The sequence below is a fragment of the Cottoperca gobio genome, chromosome 17, assembly GCF_900634415.1.
Source record: "Cottoperca gobio chromosome 17, fCotGob3.1, whole genome shotgun sequence".
NCBI lineage: Eukaryota > Metazoa > Chordata > Actinopteri > Perciformes > Bovichtidae > Cottoperca > Cottoperca gobio.
The window spans coordinates 5,812,145-5,837,167 of NC_041371.1; the positions used below are offsets into that span (position 1 = coordinate 5,812,145).

At 42.1% G+C, this 25,023-nt stretch overlaps 1 protein-coding gene across 1 annotated transcript in view; it reads right to left on the minus strand.

Annotated features, from left to right (window-relative positions):
• Positions 1-3,747: 3,747 nt before the first annotated feature.
• Positions 3,748-25,023, minus strand: part of LOC115022313 (collagen alpha-1(XI) chain-like) — a 56,763-nt gene continuing 35,487 nt past the window's right edge. The window contains exons 22-47 of the mRNA XM_029453281.1: positions 23,225-23,332; positions 22,983-23,090; positions 22,189-22,242; positions 21,643-21,696; positions 18,727-18,834; positions 16,102-16,155; positions 15,641-15,694; positions 15,486-15,539; positions 15,224-15,277; positions 13,957-14,064; positions 13,675-13,728; positions 13,395-13,448; positions 13,030-13,083; positions 10,927-10,980; positions 9,289-9,396; positions 9,022-9,075; positions 8,663-8,716; positions 8,050-8,157; positions 7,856-7,909; positions 7,727-7,762; positions 7,578-7,631; positions 7,184-7,445; positions 6,698-6,810; positions 6,504-6,572; positions 6,042-6,275; positions 3,748-5,009 (exon numbers count right to left, since the gene is read on the minus strand). Coding sequence (XP_029309141.1) covers positions 4,863-5,009; positions 6,042-6,275; positions 6,504-6,572; positions 6,698-6,810; positions 7,184-7,445; positions 7,578-7,631; positions 7,727-7,762; positions 7,856-7,909; positions 8,050-8,157; positions 8,663-8,716; positions 9,022-9,075; positions 9,289-9,396; positions 10,927-10,980; positions 13,030-13,083; positions 13,395-13,448; positions 13,675-13,728; positions 13,957-14,064; positions 15,224-15,277; positions 15,486-15,539; positions 15,641-15,694; positions 16,102-16,155; positions 18,727-18,834; positions 21,643-21,696; positions 22,189-22,242; positions 22,983-23,090; positions 23,225-23,332 — 2,265 coding nt within the window. The 3' untranslated portion in view covers positions 3,748-4,862. The remainder of the gene's footprint in view (positions 5,010-6,041; positions 6,276-6,503; positions 6,573-6,697; positions 6,811-7,183; positions 7,446-7,577; positions 7,632-7,726; positions 7,763-7,855; positions 7,910-8,049; positions 8,158-8,662; positions 8,717-9,021; positions 9,076-9,288; positions 9,397-10,926; positions 10,981-13,029; positions 13,084-13,394; positions 13,449-13,674; positions 13,729-13,956; positions 14,065-15,223; positions 15,278-15,485; positions 15,540-15,640; positions 15,695-16,101; positions 16,156-18,726; positions 18,835-21,642; positions 21,697-22,188; positions 22,243-22,982; positions 23,091-23,224; positions 23,333-25,023) is intronic.

The window sequence follows — 25,023 nt, forward strand, 5'->3', positions numbered from 1 at the left end:
GTCCTCATTTTTTTATGGTATAATATGTCATAAAATCTTTCATAAAAAAGTCATAGAATAGTTTGTCATAACAAAATCATAAAAAATGCCACAGTATAGTGTTTCATAAAATGTCATAAAGAAGTATTGACATTGAATTGACACGAGGTATTAAATAATGCGTGGAGCGCTCATAATGCATACAAATAGAGTTCACAGTTTGTGGAGGAGCACGACGTGCAGCGTTTCATTCAGCTTCTGTGCTCAAGTTAAGATTTATAAGAGACCACTGGCAAACTCAAACTTAACGTAACAGAAGATAACGCCTTATTTATTTATTTTGCTGATAACATTCTTGATTGCTTTAGATTAGATTTGATCTCGTCTCTAATATGTGCCTGGAACTTTCTTCACGCAAAGAGCGTTTGACTGCAGCCGTGGCTTCTACACTTGCCTTAAAGACCTTCCCCCCCCCCTAGAGGATGTGATCACAGCAAGAGCAACGTCCTTGACTGCAGGAGTCACCTTCACCCCGGTGGGAAGCCTTTTCACTTTGGTGTGCCAATCAACCGTCTCTAAGGAAAGTAGACACATTTGTTCTTTCGTGAAAAGGCATCAAATGAGACGGGTGGATGCAAAGCTCTGTCAGGTTAGGGGTCAGCTCGTTCAGCCTCCTCTGGGAACATCAGGCAATGCTAATGTGAGAACAGGTAGTATAAACTGCAGACCTGAGGAGAAGGGGTGTCTCCAGGCCCTCTCCAGATCAGCAGTCAGCAGCTGTTTTGGGATGAGGGGTGGGGGGGGTGATGTGTTGGGCAATGAAGCGCAGTACTGTTGGAGTGTTTCCCAGTGAAAGTGTTTGAAAAGCGAGAGCTTGAGAAGTGTCTTTGACAAGAGAAGAAGACAGAAGTTTCTTGGCGCACTTGAACAAAGGCTTTTCGTAAAGCCATGACCTGCATTCCTGATGAGGTTTCTTTCTCCGACAATAACAATGTCTTGCTGCTCGCTTTGTGGCGCAATCCAGTTCAAATTGGCTATGACATATAATGGGCCCGGGGGTATCTTTGGCAAGTCCAAATACAAAGTGTGTATTTGCTGAAGAAGCGGAAATCAATAGACGACGTGAAAGTGTTTAAACATTTAAGATTTATTGTGTCGCTTGGAAAATATCAACAGAGAGAACAATTATCTTGCTATAAAATAGACACCAGTCAATACAGGCTGTTTATGGTGGATGGTGTAGCTGATAATTACATGAGGTTGGCCATTTTAAACAAGCTGTCTTCTTTTTCCAGGAAAATGTGCACTTGTTCTTTCTATTTTTCTTTGCTTCAGTTTCCAGTACATCACGTGTTGTACTCTTTTGAAACAGTTGGTAAATGCCTTGCTTCCCAGATTGTAGCCCCGTCTGTCCAGGTATTTAAACCAACAAACAGCATACGCATCTAAAAGGATGAATAGTGTACAGACTGTTGCACCCTTTGAGTTTGTGATTTTGGGCTACTCAAATAAACTAGACCTGAAAATTGACAGTGATGGTTAAATTGAACAATTATTCCCATAAAAGGTACATTTCCATCTTGCTCCTACTAGCAACTAAGTGGGAAAATATTGATAGTCGCTTATGTTGCTGCCACGCAACCTGGATCTAGTCTTTTCCCTCTTAAATTTGTAGTTACTACGTTGTATGTTTCCTCTATTCTTGTCATTTTAATGCCCATGAATTGACTTTAATGGAATTTGATATTCTATTAAACAAAACCAGCCAGAGTTAATGTCAAACAACGATAAAATACTATAATACTGTGTGAGTTAAATGCTATGTGATTATGATGCACTTACAGTGTGAAGATAATCAGGAATATCAAGATAGTGCAGGAAAAAGTGTCCATGAAAATAAACTTTTACGCTTTACAATAACAAGGGAATACATGTTGGCTCAGTCTATCTTTTGTTTTCCGATTTAAGGAAGATGAACTGAATGGTCCATTGCCTTAAATGTGATCGTCTGTCTCTTCATGTTAGAACTCAGACAGGGGGAAACTTTCCAGGGTGCTTTCTCGTCCTCTGGATTAATTCATGCCGTGGAAGGGTCCGGCCTGCCATGACCCTGGAAAAGATTAAATATGTCTAAGTGGAAGATTTAACAGATGTATCTCCTTCTCCTTTTTATTTTTTAGAAACTGTCTTTCGTCTGATGTGACTGCAGAATAATTTAGCCATGTTGACCAAAGTGGGCGTCCTAACAGATCGGCGGTGACTAGCCGGGTCCGGTTAAGGCACGAGTTTGGAGAGGAGTAAGCGAGCGGACCTCCTCTCATTACACCACAGCATCATGTTCCTTTCCCCGTATTCATTCTGCAGCCATTTCCACTTAACAGAAAAAAACATGTTGTTGCCTTCAAAGATAAAACAAAACAACAACAACAACAACAACATATGGCCCTGAAATCATTTAAAAAGAATGTGTCTCACTCATCACCAAATGTGCTTCATGATAACAGCGTTCAGGTTTAAGACGTTCACACAGAGAGCTCCACTCACAGATGCAATGACTAACACAGCAGAGTGAACACTTTCCTGTACGTAGATTAAAAACAGAGACTTGAGGGGGGGTTGAGGGGTTTGTTTATGGATTTATTGTTTACGTGTTAATGGAGGTGTTGTGCGTGCGAGAGGCGTCGGTGCCGTTGTTAATCGAACATGTAGAAGAAGCCTTTTTTTATCATCAAAAGGTGTTTGTGTTGTTATAGTTGTGTCATTAGTCAGAGTTGTTATTCTATTATGCTGCATTTTCCAAGCATTGTTTCAGATCTCTCTATATTCTGATGTTAAAACCTAACATTCACCATCACTACAGCAACCAACGCAAACTGATTGAACACCCGGAGAGAAAAAGATAAGTAGTCGATTTGCATTTGCCGTGTAGACCCTTCAGGGACGCAGGCGCTGCCATTGTTATTAACATTAAGGCGTTATGTAATGCGATACCTGTAAGAGACTCATGGGAAGAAGAAGTTGTCGTGCTTCGACTTGACCTAAATGTTGAGAGCGTTGCTCACATTCACAGGTAACACAGGTTTGTCTGTAGTCACTCAAAACCCCTAACAGAACATCATCAATGTGTTATTACTGGGCTGAAAAGGGAGTATTTCTGAGGCAAGGGTGGGAAAATCCAATTTCTTTTTACTCTACTGTGAAGATTTCTTTTGTCTGACATGTGGTCTGACTGTATTTTCTTCAGAGCCAGTGGTGCAGTTAGGACGCCTCATCAGCCCGGGGAGTGTTGTCATCCAGAGTTGGCACATGAGATCTCAGCGTGCATTGCGTGGCCGTGCAATTTCGTCTCGTCACACTTGGTTCTATGGACTCTTGCTTTTTTTTTTTGTTGTTGCTATAAATAGAGGATACTGTGTCAGTGAATGCAAAACGATTGCAATGTGCATTTGGCAAAGCACCAAACATTTATTTCATTTGTACATAAGTTGCAAACATACTGTAATTACACAGGTTTGAAAGCGACTGTGAAGTCTAATGCTATTATAGCTTTAAGCTAAAGAGGTGGAGATGCAAACAGATTTGGATCAGAAGGAAAAATCTGAGTCAAGAGAAAGAAGAGTGGAAGAGATTCTCAATCACATGGAGCCACTGGTCCTCCTCCTCTTAAATGACCGTGGTGAAGGAAGGTAACGTGTATAAGGCGGCGCAGAATCACAAGAAGAACACTTCTGCACTCAAACAGCCAACAATACACACATTCAACCCGAACATTTTTCAGAATCCAGTTTTAATATTTTTGAATGAACAATTCAAGGCACATGAAAACATTTTGTTCATTGTTACAAATAAAGGAAATCAACAGGGCTTTTTGTGGGTCAATTTTTGTGGATACATTTAAACTTAACCACCAAATAGCGTTCAGACTTGTGTTATCACGACACGGTTGAAGACCAGCCTTAATATGCCCACATTTTGTAAAAGAAACTGAGGTACAATATAACATCTGGGGGAATAAAGTTTGGAAGAATAAGCCCTTTTCTTACAATATTTATATTACTATGTCATTTTATTATGGCTTGATATCCTGATGGGCATACCAACTGGTACGTCATGAACAAAGACAAAATGCTTTTAGAGTTAGGTGTTATGTTCCAGTTGTTAGCTCTCATAAAAATCAAATATTGAAAGTTATATTATTTACAAAAGGATTATTTTGTACTTACAAATTGGAATGTTTTCAAAAAGGCAAATTTGTCTTCAACACACATCAAATATACTCATTGGATTTATTTCTATATAGTTTACCAAATACTTAAGAGCTGGGGCACATGCAAGTTTTTAAAGTGGATTCGGAAAGGAACAATATTGTACACAATAATAATAATAATTACAGTTTTATCAAAAAGCACTCTTTTTTAGCACCTTGAGTGTTTTGTGATTCTGCACAAAAGCACCACTGTGGTTGTATTCTGAGCAGCACCTGGAGCATCCAGAGAGGGAGGCGTGGTGGGAGGGAGAGGACGAGGGAGGAAGGGGCTTGGGGTGAGTGGATCCTCTCTCTGTTGCTGAAAGTGCGCCACTGTCCGCCACGGCATCAAATGTCCTTTTCCTGATGTCACTCCCATTCCTACATGTAAGTTAAAGTCATGTGATTCTGGCCCTACAAGGGCGAGGAGTAGTTTCCCCAGGTCAGCGCTTTCATGACAGGGCCTAGGGACACTCTTCTTCTCCGGGCTTGAGCAGATCTTCTCGGCAACGAAAGAAAACACAGGTTTTTTTTTTTTTACTTCGCGGGGAGAGAAGGTAAAGGTTGTCGGATCTCAGCATGTGGGTGTTAATATGTACCCTCTGACCCTGTCCTTCAGCGGGGAGTAGGGGTGTGTCTAGCCGAGGAAACAGACGGGGCCGACCTCAAAGCCAAATCTCTGGTTGGATTCCCCAAAGTCATTCAGCATGACGTCAATGATGGGCAACTGGTCGATGCGGGGAGTGTTGATCTCCATCACCGACTTTGAATAGCCCTGCTTCAGCTGCGAACGCAAAGAACAGGCCGTTAGTTAGTAAGGTGCTGCGGTGTGGTTCTTCAAAACCTTTTAGTGTACTTTTATAACAATCATTTTTAAAAATATGTTTGTTTCAGATTATTCTGTAAAGTCCCAAAATGTTCTGTATTATTGATTATTTTTTCCATTAATCATTTGACTTATAAAATAGTAAAAATCACAGTTTCTGTATTCACATTGCTTGTCAAAAAGTCAAAAAGGGGAAAATATTCCATTTAATATTATAAATTAAATAAAATAAATTCCCATTTGAAAAGCTATATATTATATATATATATATATATATATATGGCTATATTATATATATTATATAGCTATATTATATATAAATATTGCATTTAATATAATAATAATAATAATAACAAATAAATCCCATTAGAGAAGCTATATTATATATAAATATTGCATTTAATATAATAATAATAATAATAATAATAATAATAAATACATAAATCCCATTTGAGAATCTATATTATATATTATATATATAAAGCTATATTATATATAAATATTGCATTTAATATAATAATAATAATAATAATAATAAATAAATCCCATTTGAGAATCTATATTATATATTATATATATAAAGCTATATTATATATAAATATTGCATTTAATATAATAATAATATCTTATTTCTGAAAAAATAAATTCAGAAATCCCATTTGAGAAGCTGGAACCAAAGATATTCAGAATTTCTGCTTAAAAGCTTTATCTTTAATCGATTATCAAAAGAACTTGTCAATCGACTAAATGCTTAAACATTTCAGCTCAACTTTCCACATTTATCAGAAACAATTAAACACTACAAATCTGGCACATAAAAAGAGGAACAGATTCTACACCTCGATTCTTCTGGTCTGTGTTTGTCTGCGTCAACATAGTTTCATGACATTCTTCTACAACAGTCTACATATTTGTCAGGATTAGTGGGATTCCAGTGGATTAAGAAAGAAAGTTTAATTGCAAACTGAAAGTTAGAAAATGAGTGTTTACCGAGCAGCCGTCCATCAGGGGCTTGATGAAGGGATTATTGTCGTAAGACAACTCCTCGTCGTTGGAGCCCAGGAAGCGCAGCGCCTTGTCGTAGCTGTCAGCCTTGGCGTCGTACCAGGCCACAGACTGATGGCAAATGTAGGTGAAGTTCTGCCGTGCCGAGGAGCTCAGCAGCTTCAGGAAGGTCATCTGCACTGTGTTGATGGTGTTCTCCGCCATGTCAACGTAGTTCAACTGGGGGACAGAGAGATGGAGAGAAGGACAAAGGGAAAGAGGAAACAGCAACAGTGGGAAAAGGAACAGGAGGGGTGGAGGACGGTTTGACAGAAGGGGAAGGTAGGGTGGAAAAGAGAGGGAGATAGTTTAGTTAACGGTAACTCTTTTACCAACTGAGTAATAAAGCAGCAACACAACTTCACTGGGTTGGTAATAGAAAAAGAGAAGTCACGTGGGTTCACTCACAATTTTTCCACGTTTGAATTCACTGAACCATGAACCTGGAGACTCCTTGGGCCAGTTGGATATCCTGACCTATAATGATAAAAAGGTGTCACTGTTGCAGTAACTGTACACAGATCCAAAGGAAACTCCTACGTGTTCTTATGTGTTAGTCTCATACTGTATCTAACAGATGTTAACATTTGCCTAGAACTTACGCCTGTGGATTTCTTATCTGGGTAGATGCACGTTTCTCCGCCTGCTGTGAAGTTACAGAACACTTTGATGGAGTCTCCTATGCAGCCCTGGTTTGGATCAATCCAGTATTCACCTGAGAGAGAAACAGTGAGACGGAGCCGAGGCAGCTGTTTAGAAAATGGATTCATTGTCATTTTTATGACATACTATGACTTTCTTTTACGACAGTTTTATGGCATACTATAAACTATGACATTTCTTTACGGCTGGGGCTCAGGAGGTGGAGCGGTCGGAGGGTCGGTGGTTCGATCCCCGGCCCCTGCGGTCAGCATGTCACTATGTTACTAACCATTTTCTAATTCAGAATGACATTTATTTAGTTTTTCTTTACTTGTAATGTAAATAAGCTGCCAGAGTGCATCAAAAAAAAAGCATCAAAAAAGACTTTTGGAGCTGAAAGTAACTCTGACTCATTAATACGAATATAAACGCCGTCTCCTTCTTACCATCTGGGTAGTCAGGCTGGCTGAGGTGCAGGTCGTTGCAGGTCCTGGCAGGATTGTCTTGAGTGCCCATGGGGAACTTCATGCGCTCAATGTCCTGTTTGAGGTTGTTGAGGGATCCGAAGACATCCTCCATCCCCTCCATACCGACGCCGTCGACGCCGTAGTCTGCCAACGCCTCGTCTCCCTGCACGTCCGCCTGTCGCCTCGTCTTTCTGGACCCTTGCTGGATGGGCAGCGGCTGGATGAAGTCGCCGGGTGGACCCTGCAACACGGAGGTTAAGGTCAGGCATATTATTGCTACACAAAGAGTGTACAGCCTTTGTGAATCCCAGGGTAGAAGAGACGACATGGTCAGTACTAGGTACTACATTTTAGTTAAGTTCAGGTAACTTACAGGTGCTCCAGGTGGTCCGATCGTTCCTGTGTCTCCCTTCTGACCTGATGTACCCTGAAGAATGAAGCATCGTGGACGTCATTGAGATGAAACACACGTCGGGCAAAGAAAGACATCAACACACTGAAAGGAAGGGAAACACAACTCACACTTGTTCCCTTGGAACCCTTCTGTCCTTGAGGGCCCTGTTGGAAAAAAAGAAACATATTAAGAGACGAACAACATGATATTAAGAAGTGTGGATAAATGTTTTTAGATTAATAAGAAATGGAACTTACAGAAATACCGGGGGGACCAGGAGGGCCGAGAGGACCAGCGGAACCACCGTTTCCCTTATAACAGAAGATACATCACGTCAGTCAGCAACTCAAATGTGTCTCGTCTGAGATGTGCGATTCGATTAATTTGTCAAAAACGTCTTGCAGTAAGGGCTGAGAGAAGTGGTAGAAATATTACTCTGCCAGACACTTACAGAGTCACCCTTTCCTCCGCCAGTACCCTGAGATCCAGGCAGTCCTCTGTCTCCCTTCTCTCCAGACTCACCAGGGGGTCCGATCAGACCGATAAGACCAGGATGACCCTGGAGCGTGCGGAGAAGAAAGTGCAGAACAAAAAAAGCAATGAAATACACTTATGTACTAGTTATGCATTTGACTAAAAGGTACATTTCATATTTATTAAAGTTTCATTTCCGTTCATTAATCATGAAACCAAAAATAAAACATTTATGTAACGTCTAATTTCTGCCTATAAAAGCGTGTTTATTGTGGTCGTCATATTTAACAGTGGCGGTCTTTCTCAGACAGGCAGAGTTATGGTTATCTGCGTCAGACTACCGCATGCTGGCATTTAACAAATGAGCATTACAGCGACGATATGATTGGACTTGTATTCATCCGCCGCATTAAATCTCTCTGTGAAAGCACGCAGCAGAAAGCTTTCTCCATCTTTACCGGCAGAAAAATGGGATGGAGGCAATAGGCCCAGATGTTTGCTTACTTTGGAAGCTTCAGATAAGGCGCATAAGCAGATATGAGAAATACACAATAAAGCAATTTGAGATTAGCATCGTAATAATGTCTTACCTTTTCTCCCTTCGATCCAGAGTCGCCTTTCATACCGGCAAGTCCAGGGGGTCCCTGTAGAGGGAGAGAATCAGTTTGTGAAGCATAACTGACGGTGGAATGATCACACAGCCGTCACACATTTCCACTTTCATGGTGAAAATGTCACGTTGTGTTTAACCAACGGTACAAAGATCCAGAGACTTTCATGGATGACGAAAGAAAAGCATCAGATTCTCACATTTAAGAAAAGGGAAATCAATTTGTGCTTACGAAATGACTAAAGTGATTATTCAATTAGCTAAATAAGACAATTAAATTGTCTGGCAGTGTCAGCAGTCAGTGCATTGTGTTTTTGACATGAATAGAGAACATCTTACTAAAGGTCCAGGAGGGCCGTCTTGACCTGAAGCACCGGGCAGACCTTGCTCACCCTGAAAATAAAGAGAAATTAATTACAAAAACATGAGAATAATGAAAATACTTCATATTAAAATATACATAACTGTAATTTAATAAGCAAAACATGTTCACAAAGTATCCGTGATACTAGAATAGTAGTTTTTAATACAAAACTGTTAATCTTCACGCATGTTATTTACTCCAGAAACATCATTTTCAAAAATAAGTGAGCAACATGTACTTACAACAGGACCAGGAATTCCCCGCAGGCCCTCAGGACCAGCCTTTCCAGCAGGTCCCTGAGGTCCCACAGGTCCAGTTTTCCCCACAGGCCCCTCGGCTCCAGCTTCTCCCTGTAAAACATCCGCACAAAACCACAATTACTCCCTTTTTAATGTCCACTGAAAGGTATTCTATTACATTCTGTGTCTCTAAACAAAACCCCATTACGTCCTTGAGTCCTAACAAACGTGATGAATTCATTTCTTTCTTCGAAAAACACTTGAGAAGCTGATCTGATCTGATCTGATCTTTTTAGACGTACACGTATCTCAAAGAACTCCGACATGCATCTTAAATGCTGTTACTTTGCAATGAGTGCGTTCAAATGTGTCTCTTCTTCCCCAACGACAAGTACTTTATCCAACTTTTATGGATGATTAAGGACCAACCTGCACCAGGAAGTCACATTGAGGTGTTTGAGTGGAAGGAAAACATTGTAAAATATCCAACAGATTGGAAGGATTCGAGGATTTGCAACATCCAAACAGATCAAATGTAACACGATCTCGTCTGTTGTCTCTGAGCAGGAACTTTTTCCCGTATTGAAGTTGCACAGATGTCATATCGACTAGGATAATAGGAGGAGGGGATTAAATTGCTCTGACAACCAATTAGGCCTGGATTTGACACTCTAAGATCAGCGCGCAGGCTTTGTCTTGTCTCCGTCAAATCAACTCTAATCCTTTACCTCAATGTTGACAGAATGTGCACTTTGTATACACGCGTGTCTGCGTGAGGGATGGAGAACGACAAGGAACAAAAGGAAGACTTGTCTGTGCTTTACCTTGAACCGGCTGATTTGGAGGCAAACAATTTGTGTAGGCGAACAGATTTCTTTTCCTACTCGATGCGCTTCAACTGTGCAAACACCAGTATGTTATGGATTTTAACAAAGCAATCAAATCCGCCGATAGCCTCGAGAAACCCCCGCTGCTTCTTCGGTTAGACGAATTCATCAATTTGTTTTTAACAAATATACAGCGTGTGAGGTTAACACACATGTGCACCTGAGCAGGGTTTATATCATCTAATGGACGGCTTTTATCAGTTGGGCTGTAAAACTCTGGCAGATATTTATGGAAGCAAAGAAAAGCTAAAAGGTTCCCTGTGGAGGTTCAGACCTCTAGTAGCAGTACGGACGCATTATCTCGTGCATTAGGTGCACCAATGATGTCGCACTGTTCCACTACATCTACAGGTGGTGAGATACGCTGTAATATGTAATATACACCATATGAACTATTTAATTCAGTAACACTTTATTCTAGGGGCCAGTCATTTTCCTGGAGAATTAACTATGCACTTTGCTACCAATTACTGGGAACAAAGAAATGTCCTTGAGAGAAAAGCTATATTTAAAAACCCTGGACATATTCATTCGTTATTGGAAAGTTTATTCTCAATACGGCGTATGTGTACTTGTGTGCTGCCTGTGCGCACATTTCTCACTCTGGCATGTTCAGCTGACCTGCTGTGCAGTTACTCTCAATGTTGTACTAGCAAGTAATTATAGTTATCCAACTGTAATCCCATCTGCATGAAGATCTATTAAGATTGTTCTTTGTAAAAGTCAAGCTAACGTCAGAAAGTTGCGAACTTACCTTGGATCCCTTTTCTCCTTGTCTGCCCTCCTGACCTGCCGGTCCAACAGGTCCCTGAGGAAAACAACAATAAATTGCAATTATGTGTTTTGTACACGATACATCCTCTTGTCAAAACCTTTTTTGCATAACCCTACTGACAAGAACCCAACACAGGTAACCAAACTCTCCATCATTCACTGACAAACAGCAGTTGCGTGTACGTGCTAATTGTTTCAGCTTGATGCGTGCTCTGACCTTGGGTCTGTTTAAAGAGAGAGTGTTATGCGGGGCCGGGGCGACATCAGTGCGAGCAAATTGCCCTACATTCCAAACACACTGAGTTAAAAGCACATCAGCATTTCTTGACCAAACAGCCTCTGGTCAAAACCTTTTAAGCAGGCTGTCATTTGCCATTAGAAACCATAATCAAATACACCAAACAAAAGCCACCAGCCCTAAATGTAGGTTATGAGCCTTGGCAACTGTGCATGTGCATTAGTGAATGTGTGTGTGTGGAGGAGTGTGTGTGTGTCAAGCAGCCACATGCATCAATGAGCACCAAACCTGAGTCAATTTGGAAAGAGATATTGGGGAAGAGACTAACCCCGAATTGTGTTGGTGAAGGATGAAAAATCATATCGCAAAGTCCATTAATATGTTCTGCAGCCTCTGTCGCCTGGGTAGTATCCCTCGGAATACAAATTGGGGGTCTAAAAAGCGCCTACCGTACCGGCGTTTTTAAAATGTGTGATGAGCCGTCCGAGCCTGCATTTTAATTCAAGCCGCATAATTGCAGGAAACACAAGCTAACTAGTGCGTCTGATGCAGCGAAGCACCATCACAGGTAGACATTTGTTTCAGTCATAACTGTATCTGCCCCATGATCATCTTCTGTGCAGGACTATACATCATCTCACCACATCATCTCATGACAAGCTTGAGAAATGTATATTGTGTCAACCACAACAGGCAATACTTCAAACATATTTGGAGAGCAAGAGAGAACGGGAACGGGGGAAACGTGAGTGAGAGCAGGAGAGACGAGAGCTGGGGTGTGTTGTGTTGTTGTACAGAACACGCAGCTTATTGTTGTCTGAAATATGTTCATTTCATGGCTGAATATGTAGATGAATTGCGGACGCTATACGTTGAATGTGTCCGCAGCGTCCTTGCCATAATGTTGTCAGACTTGTAATAACGCTGTGAGTCTGTCAGTGGCGGAACAAGCACTTCTAGTGGACGGATGCTGACAGTGCAGAATTGCGTCGCTCAATACTGGAGCAATTTCAAAAAGATTGAAACGTGAAAAATACAGAAGTTTCCCTTTAAATAAAAGCATCAGTACATCAAAGTAAAAATGCACCTTTACAAGTAGAATCCTGCTATTATTAGTCTGCCTAAATGACCCCTATGATGTATTGTAATAATATATTATTAACTTGTTAATACTGATGCATCTTTGCAGCATTTTACTCTTTTTATGACATGCAAGAGCTGCGTAGTAGATGTACTGTATACGATGTTTGCATTACAGACATGGCAGCTGGTTGATGCTCTGGAGGATAAATTACTCTTTACTGAGCGTCATAAACAAAACACTTCAAAACATCAACGTTTGTATTCTTTCTTGCCAGATTGTGCCAGCCTTTCATACAGCACATTAATAGCTTGCTTTATTGTGAACTGTTACGCTAGTGAAGTGAAATAATGTCAGCTCAAATGCGACGTGACAGAGAAGGCATCAAGTCCCGGTTATTAAAGTCACTTGTTAATTTCCCGGCAGCAACAGCAGCAGCAGCAGCAGCAGCAGCAGCAGCAGCAACAGCAGCAGCTGTCCTGCCGCTTTCAAAACTCACAATATGTCAATATTCTCCATCATGATCTCTCTCTGCAATTATTGGCCATTCCAGACACTCAGTTTAACTAACGGCCATCATTTCCTGTCAAACTCTTGTGTATTAATCTAACAACCAAACATATATCGCTCTGATAAATGTGTATCACCTTACAGTGGGTGATAGCGTGCAAGCCTGTAAGAGTGAATCAAAAAAAAGAAAAAGAGAACATCTGGAGAGCTTAGCGGAAGTATCGTCTCGTGCATGATGTTGGAAATGTACTCACCCTTTTACCCGGTGGTCCTGGTACTCCAGCCTCACCAGATGGACCTGCAGGGCCCTGAAATAGAGTCGATACAACACTTAGCTCCACTTCACTGAAGAGTCGTGTTACATAAGGACACATCTCCACTTTAGTTTTCCACACTTCACACCCTATAAGAGGGGTACAGTGTATTTCAACAGAACTGTATTTAAACTGCACAATGAACCGCAACATGATTTCTATTGGCACACATACCGCACGCATTAAGGAATTCATCTCGCTCTACTCTTGCACATCATTGTGTTCATGGGAAATACATTATGGCTGGATATTTTGTTTACTTGGCACATTTTAGTTTTTACAATTCCAGATCACGCAACACTTACCGGTTGTCCGGCATCTCCATCGTCTCCCTTGTCACCTGATAAACCGTCAAGACCCTAAAACAAAAATACACAAATGACAACATTAGTCAGCTGTTCACCTGCACTGCAACACTATTCCACATCACAGTTGGGTCGAAATGAATGGCACAAACAAACCAAAATCCTCCTGCACAAAAAAGGGGAAAATAACAATGTTTGGGTAATAAAAACATGTACTGCTACTGAATAAATGATGTAACATCCTAAAAACAAATGATTGAGGAATAAATGTAGCGCTTACAGCAGCACCAGGCTCTCCGGGGGGACCAGGGTCTCCTGGGAAGCCGACAGGACCCTGCAGACAGATGGAGACACTGAGAACACTGAGACTGACTCAGATATTTGACATGGCGTCAACAACATCTCTGACGACAGACATGGTGATTCTGCCGCTTTAATAGTGCATCAGTCATGGCTCTGTGTGTGTGTGTGTGTGTGTGTGTGTGTGTGTGTGTGTGTGTGTGTGTGTGTGTGTGGTGTGTGTGTGTGTGTGTGTGTGTGTGTGACGGGGGAGGGGACGTACGGGGTTGCCCTTAGGACCGTCATCTCCAGGGGGTCCGCGGGCACCGGCGGGTCCAGCAGCTCCGGGTGGGCCGCCTTCTCCCTTCTCACCGGTCTCTCCTCTGGGGCCCTGAGGAAAAGAATCACAGGCTCGTCACCATGAAGACCACATGAAGGCCACCGTGCTTCTTTGACAATAGCATGCTAATAAAAGGCACAAGACGTGCGCATTATCAAATCTGTCACTCCAACTGGCAGCAAAACATGCACCAAACTGGCTAGAAGAACTCTAAGAGCTGGAAAGAATATAACATTAAGCTTTAAGTGTCTTTTCCACATCATGTGCTCCCCATTTCCATTTGTAGAAATATATTCCGATACACTGAACGTCTTGTAATATTTTTGCTCTGGTAATAGCGACAGTGTTCTTGAAGTGTTGGCTCCGACTAAGAGCAGCAGTGGGAGCATGATTACAAGCCCAGAATCGTTAGTTGGCCCATTAGAGCAGATCGCTCCTCCAGTCGATGCCAGCATGGCACCTTTGAAATTGACCTCGATGTGACGCGCAACACTGGCTCTATCTGTCTCTGTAAACAGACACACAGCAGCAGGCGGCTGCATCAATACAACCCGATGGACTCAGACTCAAGGAGGGTGACCGGCCCCATACCTAGAAGTATTGTGAGGCCCAAACCCTGGTCTACACAACCACTAGTTAGCCTTGATCCTGGGCACTGCTCTGATTTGCGAATACTTAATTTACACCACTGGGAAGTCACAAAGCAGAGGCACTCTGCAGTATGCTGCATTATGAAACTGATGCATATTATGGGGATTGATGCAGGTGATGCCAAAGGGGAACTTCCTGTCATCTAACACTCATTTTGGAGACAAAACTCCATGATATTGTGATGCTGCTGGCACAGTCTGCCTCTAATAACAGCCTCACACAAGAGGTTAGATTCACAACACCTCCAACAGGGGTGGTGTCCACATCAGGCTGAACTAATTATCTGCTGAAAGCCCACAGGGTACTGTACAGCCTGCAGTGATATGGAGGTAAAACACTCAGAGCTGGACGTGTCAAATAATAAACATAACCTAATTAGCTGCCCTCACAGTCACTATTACACACTATATGGTATGAATTGTGCTTACGGGCACTCGGCTGGATTATGTATTCTAAGTGCTGTTTACACGTGTATAAATGATCTCTTATCTTGTTTTTTTAAATAAGAAATGCTATCTGAATTGAGATCATGAGCATTTCAGCGTGACGCCGTACTTACTCCGATACCGGGCTCTCCAGCTGATCCTGGGTTGCCAGCTTCACCGTTTTCTCCCTGTTTGATCACAGTGAAAATGTGAATTATCACACTGGCAGTGAACAATCCAGATAGAGTTTAGTGTAGATACTGCTTTTGTGACACACTTTTTTTAAATGCATTACATGGGACTAAACATGTCAGCGTCGTCGTTCAGGAGCAGAAAGAGAAACATTTCAAAGAATTTAAAAAAAGCTTCCACAATCATCTGGACAATTGTTCTTACCTTCTCACCAACACCTCCCATTGAACCAATACCACCGGAAGGACCTTGAGCTCCCTGTGGATAAATCACAACGAGGACAGTTAAGGATTATCCAAAGAAAGTAAGAAGCCTACAAGCCTTTGTATGACTGAAGCCAAACAAACAATCAAACTTACATTGGCTCCGCTGGAACCCTGAGGACCTCTGGGGCCGGGAGGACCATGTGGACCCTGTCAGCAAACACAGAAGTTATGTTTAGTATAGTCGCAGAAGGAAAACTCTAAGTATGCTCCACCTTACACGGTAAAAGACTTTATTCACCACATACATGTCTACGAGGAATTTAACTAAAATACTTTAAAAGATTATATGAAACCCATAAAACCCAATCTGTACATGAGAAATGTTTGAGAGTTTGTCGTCCAACTGACTTGAAAAAGAGTGAATGCTAGTGGATAAAAACATACTGGATGGGAACCATGTTTTTAACACCAGAGATATTTGTGTCACTACATCTTCCACAGATTTTCAAAAATCTTCCAAGATTGCCGACCTCAGCCGAAACGTCAGAACAATCAGCACGATGTCCCAACCTCTCTGGTTGTAGGTGTAAACACAATGAAAGTGCTGCACTCACCATCGCTCCGACGTCTCCATTCTCTCCTTTGTCACCAGGAGGGCCGGGCAAACCCTGCAAAGGAGACAAATATTCTTGAGAACAAAATAAAAAAAAGAGACAAAACTGCACAAAATGCAGAATATAAATACATTTTTGCTGCTCGTTACCAGGCGCTTACAGGTGATGCGTATTAAACAGTGAACTGTAGGATGCAGTGTGCTGGAGAACGCATTAATACAAAGCAGAACCCCAGAGTGTAAACACACAATTAGTCAAAAAGGACACCTATAGTAATTAAAGGCTATGGGAGACTTGGGTATAATCAGCCAGTGTAAATTACAGGCGGGGAGCTCCATCCATCTACGTCCACAGGAAAGTGGAAACAAAGAGGACGGAGCAGGCGGCGCGCATTATCCAGTTTTGGGATTCAATCACGTTTGACTAAAACATTTTGAATACAACTTGGGAAGGTGCAACACAGAATGGATAGCGCTCGCTTGCTATTGTTGCTTATTGTCTATCTGCATAATTGCAGTTATTGCTTGTTGTTATTAGTTAAGCTCTGATGACGGAGCGTGCGTAATCGATAGGTGGGTGAGATGATAAGTTACCGTGAAACCGAAACGACATGAATATCCATCATTAAGATCACATGTGTGTAGTTTTCGAGCTCATTTAGTTGATTTAATGTAGCTGTGGAGTGGCAGCGAAGGCTAATTTATAACAGATTCTGAGTGGGAAGTTAGTCACAGTAATAAAGCACGAGGCGAGTAAGAACGGAGAAATGCATAAAGTATCAAATGACTTCATGCATAATGTTCAGATGTGACGGGCTCTTGATCAACGCTGGACATGTTAGGCTTCTTAAAATGCGCAAAGAAGAAAAGTATCGTGAGTAGAATCCACACACACACACATGTGCACACAACTGTTCATATCAGAGCAAATAAATCAATGTTTACTTATGATTTAGCATTTCCTGTCCTTGAAACAACGAGGACACTCTGGTGTAATCAATCTGAAACGTACTCTCCTCTTCATCTACATCTTCGTCTTAAGAATTCCGACATTCCATGGCATCCTGCATGATGGAAGCCTTTCAAACTGAAGCCATTCATTCCCCATAGTCAAAAATCACTAATGCTACAGATAATTGAATTGAAGAGCTGAGCTTGCAGTGGCTGCTGCCATCTATTGAAGGGCAGCTTAGCTAAACATAATTATAAGAGTAGGAGATGGAGTGCATTATGCTCAATTAAAAGCCAATTGCACTTAATAACAACGTTATCTGGCCCTATTGACCAGCAGGGCTTCGCTCTAATTTCATCCTCAGTGAGTCCTTGGATAATTGACTTTTATATATTCTAAAATGTGCTGTTTCTTTATTTAATGCCACCAAAGCAAGTTTCTTTAACTTCAGCTAATTGGCTTAAATGATCCAACACTTTGCCCCTTTTGCCCTTTCTTTTACTCTGTTGCAGTTCTGAGGGGAAAGACAGCTGACTGGAGCGAAGTGGAGTCACGTAAAGCTTAATCTCAGTTTTACATCCTGATGGGACGATATATAAAAAGCAAACGCAGAATATACTGTAAACTGTTCAGTTTCCTAAAGTGAGAGTGTGTAACGTTTATTAAATGGCACAAGAGACGGTTACACTTTGTTCTAGCGTCTACTATGATCTCGTAAGAGGTGCAGAAGAAGAAACGAGTCATGACTCAATGTCAGTTACGCAGCAATATCTACCTAAAGTTAGCTAACATTAGCCACCACAAGCTACTGGTTGCACTAAGTGAGGTTGTATCTAGCAACCCCCCGCCCCCCAAGTGTATTCAATTAAGGAAGAGTGCATTTTATTGTTTTTTGTTTTATTTATTCTCTCAAAAGTTACATATCGGTAGCATCATTTCAATATGTAGATGTATAATAGATGCTAACACTCTGTGCATGATGACAGAAAAGAGCACTTTCTGTTAAATAAATGAACAACTAGCAATAAAAATAAGATAAACAGCCGCAGATCAATGTGTGTTGATGTGGAAAATATATTTCTGGGATAAAAACCGACAGCATTTAATATGCATAATCCATGATTGTGTATGCAGGGTGCACTTGTGCCTTTTTTTTTTTTTTTTTGGATAACAGGTTTGATACCCAAGAATTTCTACTGTACATTGATTAAAAATATCAGATTGAACACCACAGCAGCCGCTGCTCTCTTATGTTGGGCCTGGGAGCACCGCGAGGAAGGGGTATACCGCATGATAATGATGTAGAGTGAAAAACCTCCACCTCGTCTCCCCTCCACCATTACCGGGCGCGGTAATATGCCAAATGCCAAATGTTAGGTATGGTGATGGATTTTGATCACTGTGCTACGGAAAGTCCTTGAGGGAGAAAAAGCATTGTTTGTCCCGCAGCGATACAAAGTGTTATTAGGAGGGTGCGTTAATAAATGATGCTCTGTTTGGATGGAATGTAAATGGTGTAAGGAGAGGTCGGTCTAAGAGGTGTGGAGGGAATTATTCTTCTCCGGCTGGGAAAGGGGAAAGCGATATGCAAACCTACTGGTTGTCACATGCTCAAGAGACGGAGAGGAAGGGATTCAACACGTGTGTGTATTCGTACAATGGATGTAGACGTACCTGAAGTCCGATGGGTCCCGGCAGACCGGGGAATCCTCTGTGTCCTTCGTCTCCTTTCTGGCCAAACATGCCCTGCTGTCCTCTCGGTCCAGCCTCACCATCAGTGCCCTGTGGGAGGTGAAAGCTCATTGAATCTAAACATCTTCATTCTGATCCACATTGACCGAAGGCTTCAACAAACGCCAGTGCACAAACAACGTGGGATTTCTTTGCCCTCTTAATCCTTTCCAAGGTTCTAAAGTGTGTCCAGGCTCACGTGGCAGAGGGCGGGTCGATGCCCGTATTCCAACACAGATTAGGACAGACAGTTTACCTTAATGCCTTTTATGAAGGTAATTTCATCCAGCAATCAATTCTCTTCTCTGGGTCATGAGGGGGCTGGAGTTTATTTTCCCAGCATGCACCTTGGACAGGTCAGCTTCAGGGCTAATGCATTACCACACGTTTGCACTCGCAGGCCATTTAGAGTTTTTAGAGTCAAGCTGCACATCTCTTTTTTAAACAGGGGGAAGGCTATTTGAGCATTTGGAAGAAAATCCAAACTCAAAAAAAAAAAAAAAAGGGGAGGTGTGAGGCAACAGTTTTAGCCACGGGACCACTGAGCGGCTGCGGCTACCTTTGGGAAACGGCAGTCAGATTACCAAAACTCCTCAGCGGGGAAGCCAGGCTACAGCACAGTATAGCCAAAGGGTTATGGTAAACAGTATATGTGAAAGATGCTGACTTCATCTGTCAAGTCAGAGGTGCACAGGACTACAGAGGATAGAGAGGGGAGACTACAGGGAAGGAGCAAAGTGCTGACAAACTGGGAGTTTTCAGTTCAAACGCATGTCAGCACTTGAAAGTGCTCTTGCTGAGCCCAGGGACAAGTTGGCAGCCTCAGGCCCTGGTACTGAATGCAGAGCAGTTTAGAAGGAAATGTTAGATGATTACAGGTAGCACGAGTACAGATTTGAACTGAAGATTCAAGAGGCAAGGTGGACTGAAGTTTAGAAAGACTTTCATCCCCCAAAAAACAGTCACACATCTGACTGCCCTGACGGCTCCTCAGGGGGATCGGATTCAGAAATGAGTGCGGCTGCAGAGGGTTTGAACTCAAATGCTGCATAATTCGTCATTCATTGCAACAATGCATGCACAACTCTTGCCACTATTTTTTTGGAACTGCACGGAGGAAAGCCTGGAACAGTTATCATCGCGACCAAAATGCCAAGCATAATACTAATGTGGAGTTAAAAGTAAATTCTCCAGGACGGGCTAATTATATCCTGTTTTCTGAATTACAGCTGTAAGAGTGTAGCAACTGCACAAATGTGTGCATTCAACACACGCTGACATTTTAATTAGATTTTTTTTTTCTTAGGGGCTTTAATCTTCATAAGTCAATGTTTAACAACTTGTACGAAAAACTGTGAATGTTACAATTTTTCAGGACTTTCTGAAAGTCGTTGGTGTAATTGAATGAGATACCTGTGGGTGTAAGAGAAGCTCAGGCCTGGAGGTGTAATGTATGACCTACCTGAAGTGCATCTAAATGTCCAGATTGGCCCTGAAACAAATCTAAGTGGCTATTTTAGTTGGAAACAAACGTTGTCCGTGTGTCCCCTCCTGCCAAGTCACATTTCTTTTTATTGGACACAAGAACACAATTGACTTGTAGAAAAGGGTGTTGACTACATCCTGATGAAGATCAATAGTGTTTCATTCCCACTGCTTGACCTCAGTTGCATCTTAAAGATACTTGTGGTGAATGAGCTGTTGTGACCCTTGCTAAGCTTTAGCTGAGAAGGAAATTGGACGATTCATTTTCCCTGCAAACAACAACATTTCTCCTGAATCGAGAGGTGGGCTGGATACTATAGTTGAAATTGATAACAGCGTTAAGACTTTCAAGCATAAAAAGAGGGCAGATATGGTGAACTTGCAACAGCACGAGTCAGGTTTCAGATATGAAAGCATGAATACACATAAGCAGAGTGACTCACCAGGACAAACAACTGTTAAATAATTTGTTATTCAGCTTGGGTGCACTTCCTGCTCGCGGCAATCCATCTCGCCTGGTCTATTCTAGCCCCCACAGAGCCCTGCAGATGCTGAATTTTTTTTGCTAGAATGGTTGTTAAGGCCTGATAATTTACAGCAATGAGCTCTCAGTTGCCCTCAGGCCGTCAGCGATTGTAGAAACAGGACTTTTCCTGTTGTGTTAATGAGATAGATGAGGAGAGGATGTTCTGCAGCATACAGGGCAATATTCTCAGCTAAACTCGTGAGGTAACACATGGAAATGATCGGCGGGTTTGGTGCCCCCCCCCCGTTGTGATTGGTGAGACTCCATCGCATGGCAATACAAATTCCAAATTAGGAACTGCAATGTAATTGATGACGCGGTGCTAAAAAACTTTCTAAAAAGGACAAACTGTTAATGACTGTGATGACAAATCTCTTTGTTGGGCAAGTCTAAGTCATGATTAAAATTACATTTGTGTAACATTACAGGAATAAAAAGGATGGGGGTTCTTAAATAAATGGGGTTTTTTGGACTGCAAAAGCAATACCGGTTGCATAATGTGTCCCTGACCCGGCTGGAACAGTACTTCATTCCTGCCCCTCTGGGGAATATATATATTTTTAAATCTGGCAACCTTGTTGTAACTGGGGTGTCCATTAAGAGCCAAGTCTCCAGTTTTCCAATGTATCGAAACGCATCTCATTTAACTGATTATCACACCAGTAGCCATCAATTGAATGGTTTGAATGGAAACCACCTCTTAGCATAGTGTAGTGCTGCAGAAGCACACATTCTGACAACACTACAGGTCTGAAGACAACGTGTTAAAAAGCTGTGGTCACTGTCTTCACGGTTGTATAATAACATTTCATGGGTGATATTAGTTGGCCAAAGAAAGCGATACTCACAGCTGGACCCGGAGCTCCGAGCACACCCTGAAGACCGCTGGATCCTGGTGGACCCTAACAATCACCGGGAACAATGAGAAGTTGTTAATTGGGATCTCCATCAGTTGTTTGTCAAACAGTGAGCAATAAAGTTACAACATTAACATACATGTACAACAATTAAGAGTTGCAGTTACACAAGATATACCTGCTGTAACATTTGCACTAGGTACCAAGATTACATTCATCTGAAGTGACTAAAAACCAAAGTGAACAACCCCAGATGTTTAGGACGAGGACAGAACACACCGGTATCTTCATTGGAAACTAAGTACCCAATAAGGAAACAAAGCAGAACTTTGGTTAATATTTGATACGCTGCAGACTGTTAAGATAACCTGAGATGAGTCACTGCAGAGTAACCTGTGTTCTTTGGTTTATTCAACTCATAGGAGAATTCAGCAGCTAAGATTAGTGTTCTCTGCTCAATAATGGATTATCATTCAAAACACATCGCCTCACAAAAAAAAGAATTAGAGGAAATAGTGAGAGAAAATAAAGACTCACAAGTTCACCCGAGTCTCCTTTGCTTCCCTTCTGTCCAGGCCCGCCGACTTCTCCCTGTGTGGAGATACAAAAGCAGAGCTCACATCTCTCGTATCGAGTGGGTAGTAAATATTTCTCAAGAGATTCTAATTTAATGGGCCCACAAAGACTTGGCCGAGTGTTTGCAATTAATTGATTGTCTCCCCCGTCTAACCCCATTGGCACCGTGATTGACTAAAAAGGTGTGCTGGGAGACGTGACTGGGATCGGAGAGGCGTGATGGTTACAAATGTAAAGATCCACGTCTGAGCTTCGGTGGATTAGCTGGCCTGAGGGTGAACAGGGAATCTGAACTAGTGGCCACAGAAGTGTGTAAATGCATCAGAAATGTGCTTATTTTGTTTACTGAATGCAACAATCTGACGTTATGTTCTGTCACTGCAGGCTCGACGCTGAACCGAGTATGTAGCGTGTGTGCTTTCTGTATATTAAGACGTTTGCATGACATTGTAATGCATATTGTGCAGCAGCTATGTGGTGTCATTACAACAGACAGAAGTATAAAAATACCAAAGAAACAAAGTTATCGGCCAAATCCTGCTTATATAACATCCTCACATTAGAAGATACTGACAGTTGTAGACATGCGATGTATTCTTTGATGTTCACTATTGCTTTCTTTCGTGTTACAGAAAACTTTGTTGTTGTCATTAGGAACTTGTCACAACTTGCTTGAATGTGCTTTTTGTTTGAAACTTTTTCTCTCCGTCTGATAAGGATTAATAGCATTCCAGTATGTCACATCTTTACTCCACCTTGTCACCGTCCTCTCCAGGGGGACCCTGAGGACCAGCGGGACCAGGAAGGCCAACAGGACCTTGAATGCCATCACGGCCGGCAGGACCCAAGGGACCTTTCTCTCCCTAAACGCATCACATTAAAAAGTGTCACATTACCAGCCATCAAAGCAAAAAAAACATTTCCATCAAACTTCCCAATCTATGGAGGGTTAAAAGTGACGGGTTTGACGGAGTGAGAGTTAGACAGAAATACTCACAGGGCCTCCTTTTTCTCCAGCAGGGCCGGGTGGTCCTTGGGGGCCATTGCGTCCTGTCAGACCGATAGGACCTCCAGGGCCGGCAGCACCTCTCTCTCCGGGAGAACCCTGTCACCAAAGAACAAAGAGCCATCAGTCACTGCCGCGTCACGCTGCAGCTAACTAGAGACGTGAATATCCTGCAGAGAAGACACCAAACCGCTGAAAGTCACAGAAAGTGTTGAAAGCATGAAAACTCTGATTTAATTAAGGACATTTGCAAAGAAAAACCTTTTCCACAGACGCTGGCTATTATAATGTGAAGCGTCCTTTATGCATTTGAACGACTAAACCTAATTATTTTTGTCTGTTTTTCAATTTGAATAATGGACACTTTTCACTAAAGCTGGAGTACATGTAGCAATATGTACAATATAACCTTTTCATTTCATTTTGTTAATTTCATTGCTGTGAAGAGCAATAATAATAATAATAATAATAATGCAACCTATGACTGAACATGAAACAAACAGTCGAAGTATATTGACCCTGCTGTCCACCTCACGTCTTCACTAGGATGAGAGCTGTGCTGACAAACTCTTATCTAACTAATAGGATTCAGCTGCCCTCCTCTGCCAAGGCCTCATGGAAGGTCTCTCCCTTCTCCCCCCCCCACATCAGCGGCTCTTATTACCTCGCTCTCTTCACTGTGCTCATCACAGTCTAGGTGGCCCCAATCACATAAACAGTGACTACATCTTTGATCAGCAGGTCATTGCAGCTCTTCCAAATAATACTTGTGTGTGTGTACAACAAGCCAAATATTCACCCTGATGCACACACACACACACACACACACACACACACACACAATGATTCAGCTGCTGATGTTGCCACCTGGCACTCATATGCCTGGCCCATTTTACGACAGACACTGCTGGTTACACACACACACACACACACACACACACACACACACACACAAACAAACACACACATCCAAACTGTCATCTCCAGTCTGCCAACCTGCCCAGCCAGGACACACATTACCGCTGCTCACACAATCACAGGGACGTTTCTTTGACTCACATAACTTCACATTCTTTCTTTCTGCTTCCCTCTCTCTCTCTGTCTCTCTGTCTCTCTCTCTCTCTCTCTCTCTCTCTCTCTCTCTCTCTCTCTCTCTCTCTCTCTCTTCACCGTGCTTCTTTTCTCCCGCACATGTGATTCTCTGGCTAGAAATCAAAACTGCAACCGAAAAACTTTGTGTTGGTGACTCAACTTGTCGTATTCATCCTTTCTGGTATTTTTTCTCTGAGCAGTTTTGTGGTATTTTTGATCTGTCTCTTTCAAACAAGCCTCTTAAAAGACTATGACTGTAACAACACACACACACACACACACACACACGCACATGCACACACACACACACACACAGCAACAGCAGCTCAATCTCAGGCAGGAAATCGATGGAGGAAAATATCAGATCTCTTGTGTGTGGGCATTTTCAAGGATTTCTTTATATATATATATAAACACTATCAAAACAGTCTTTCACATGTTTTATCCAATGACTTACTTTCTAACCTATTTTTGGAAAAAACGATCTCATTTCGCAGTGGAAACGGTTTCACTCATTCGGAGAACGCCCCTCTTCTTCGCTTTCATCATCTTTTCATCCGTGCTCTGCATATCCGCTGTCATCTAATCTAGTGTTGCTCTGTTGCTGGTGAGCATGGGGCAATTATCGGGAGCCTGCGTTTAACGCTTGAACAAAATGTCAGACAGTTCAAAGCTGCCTGCCAGTCAGCTCTCTGTAC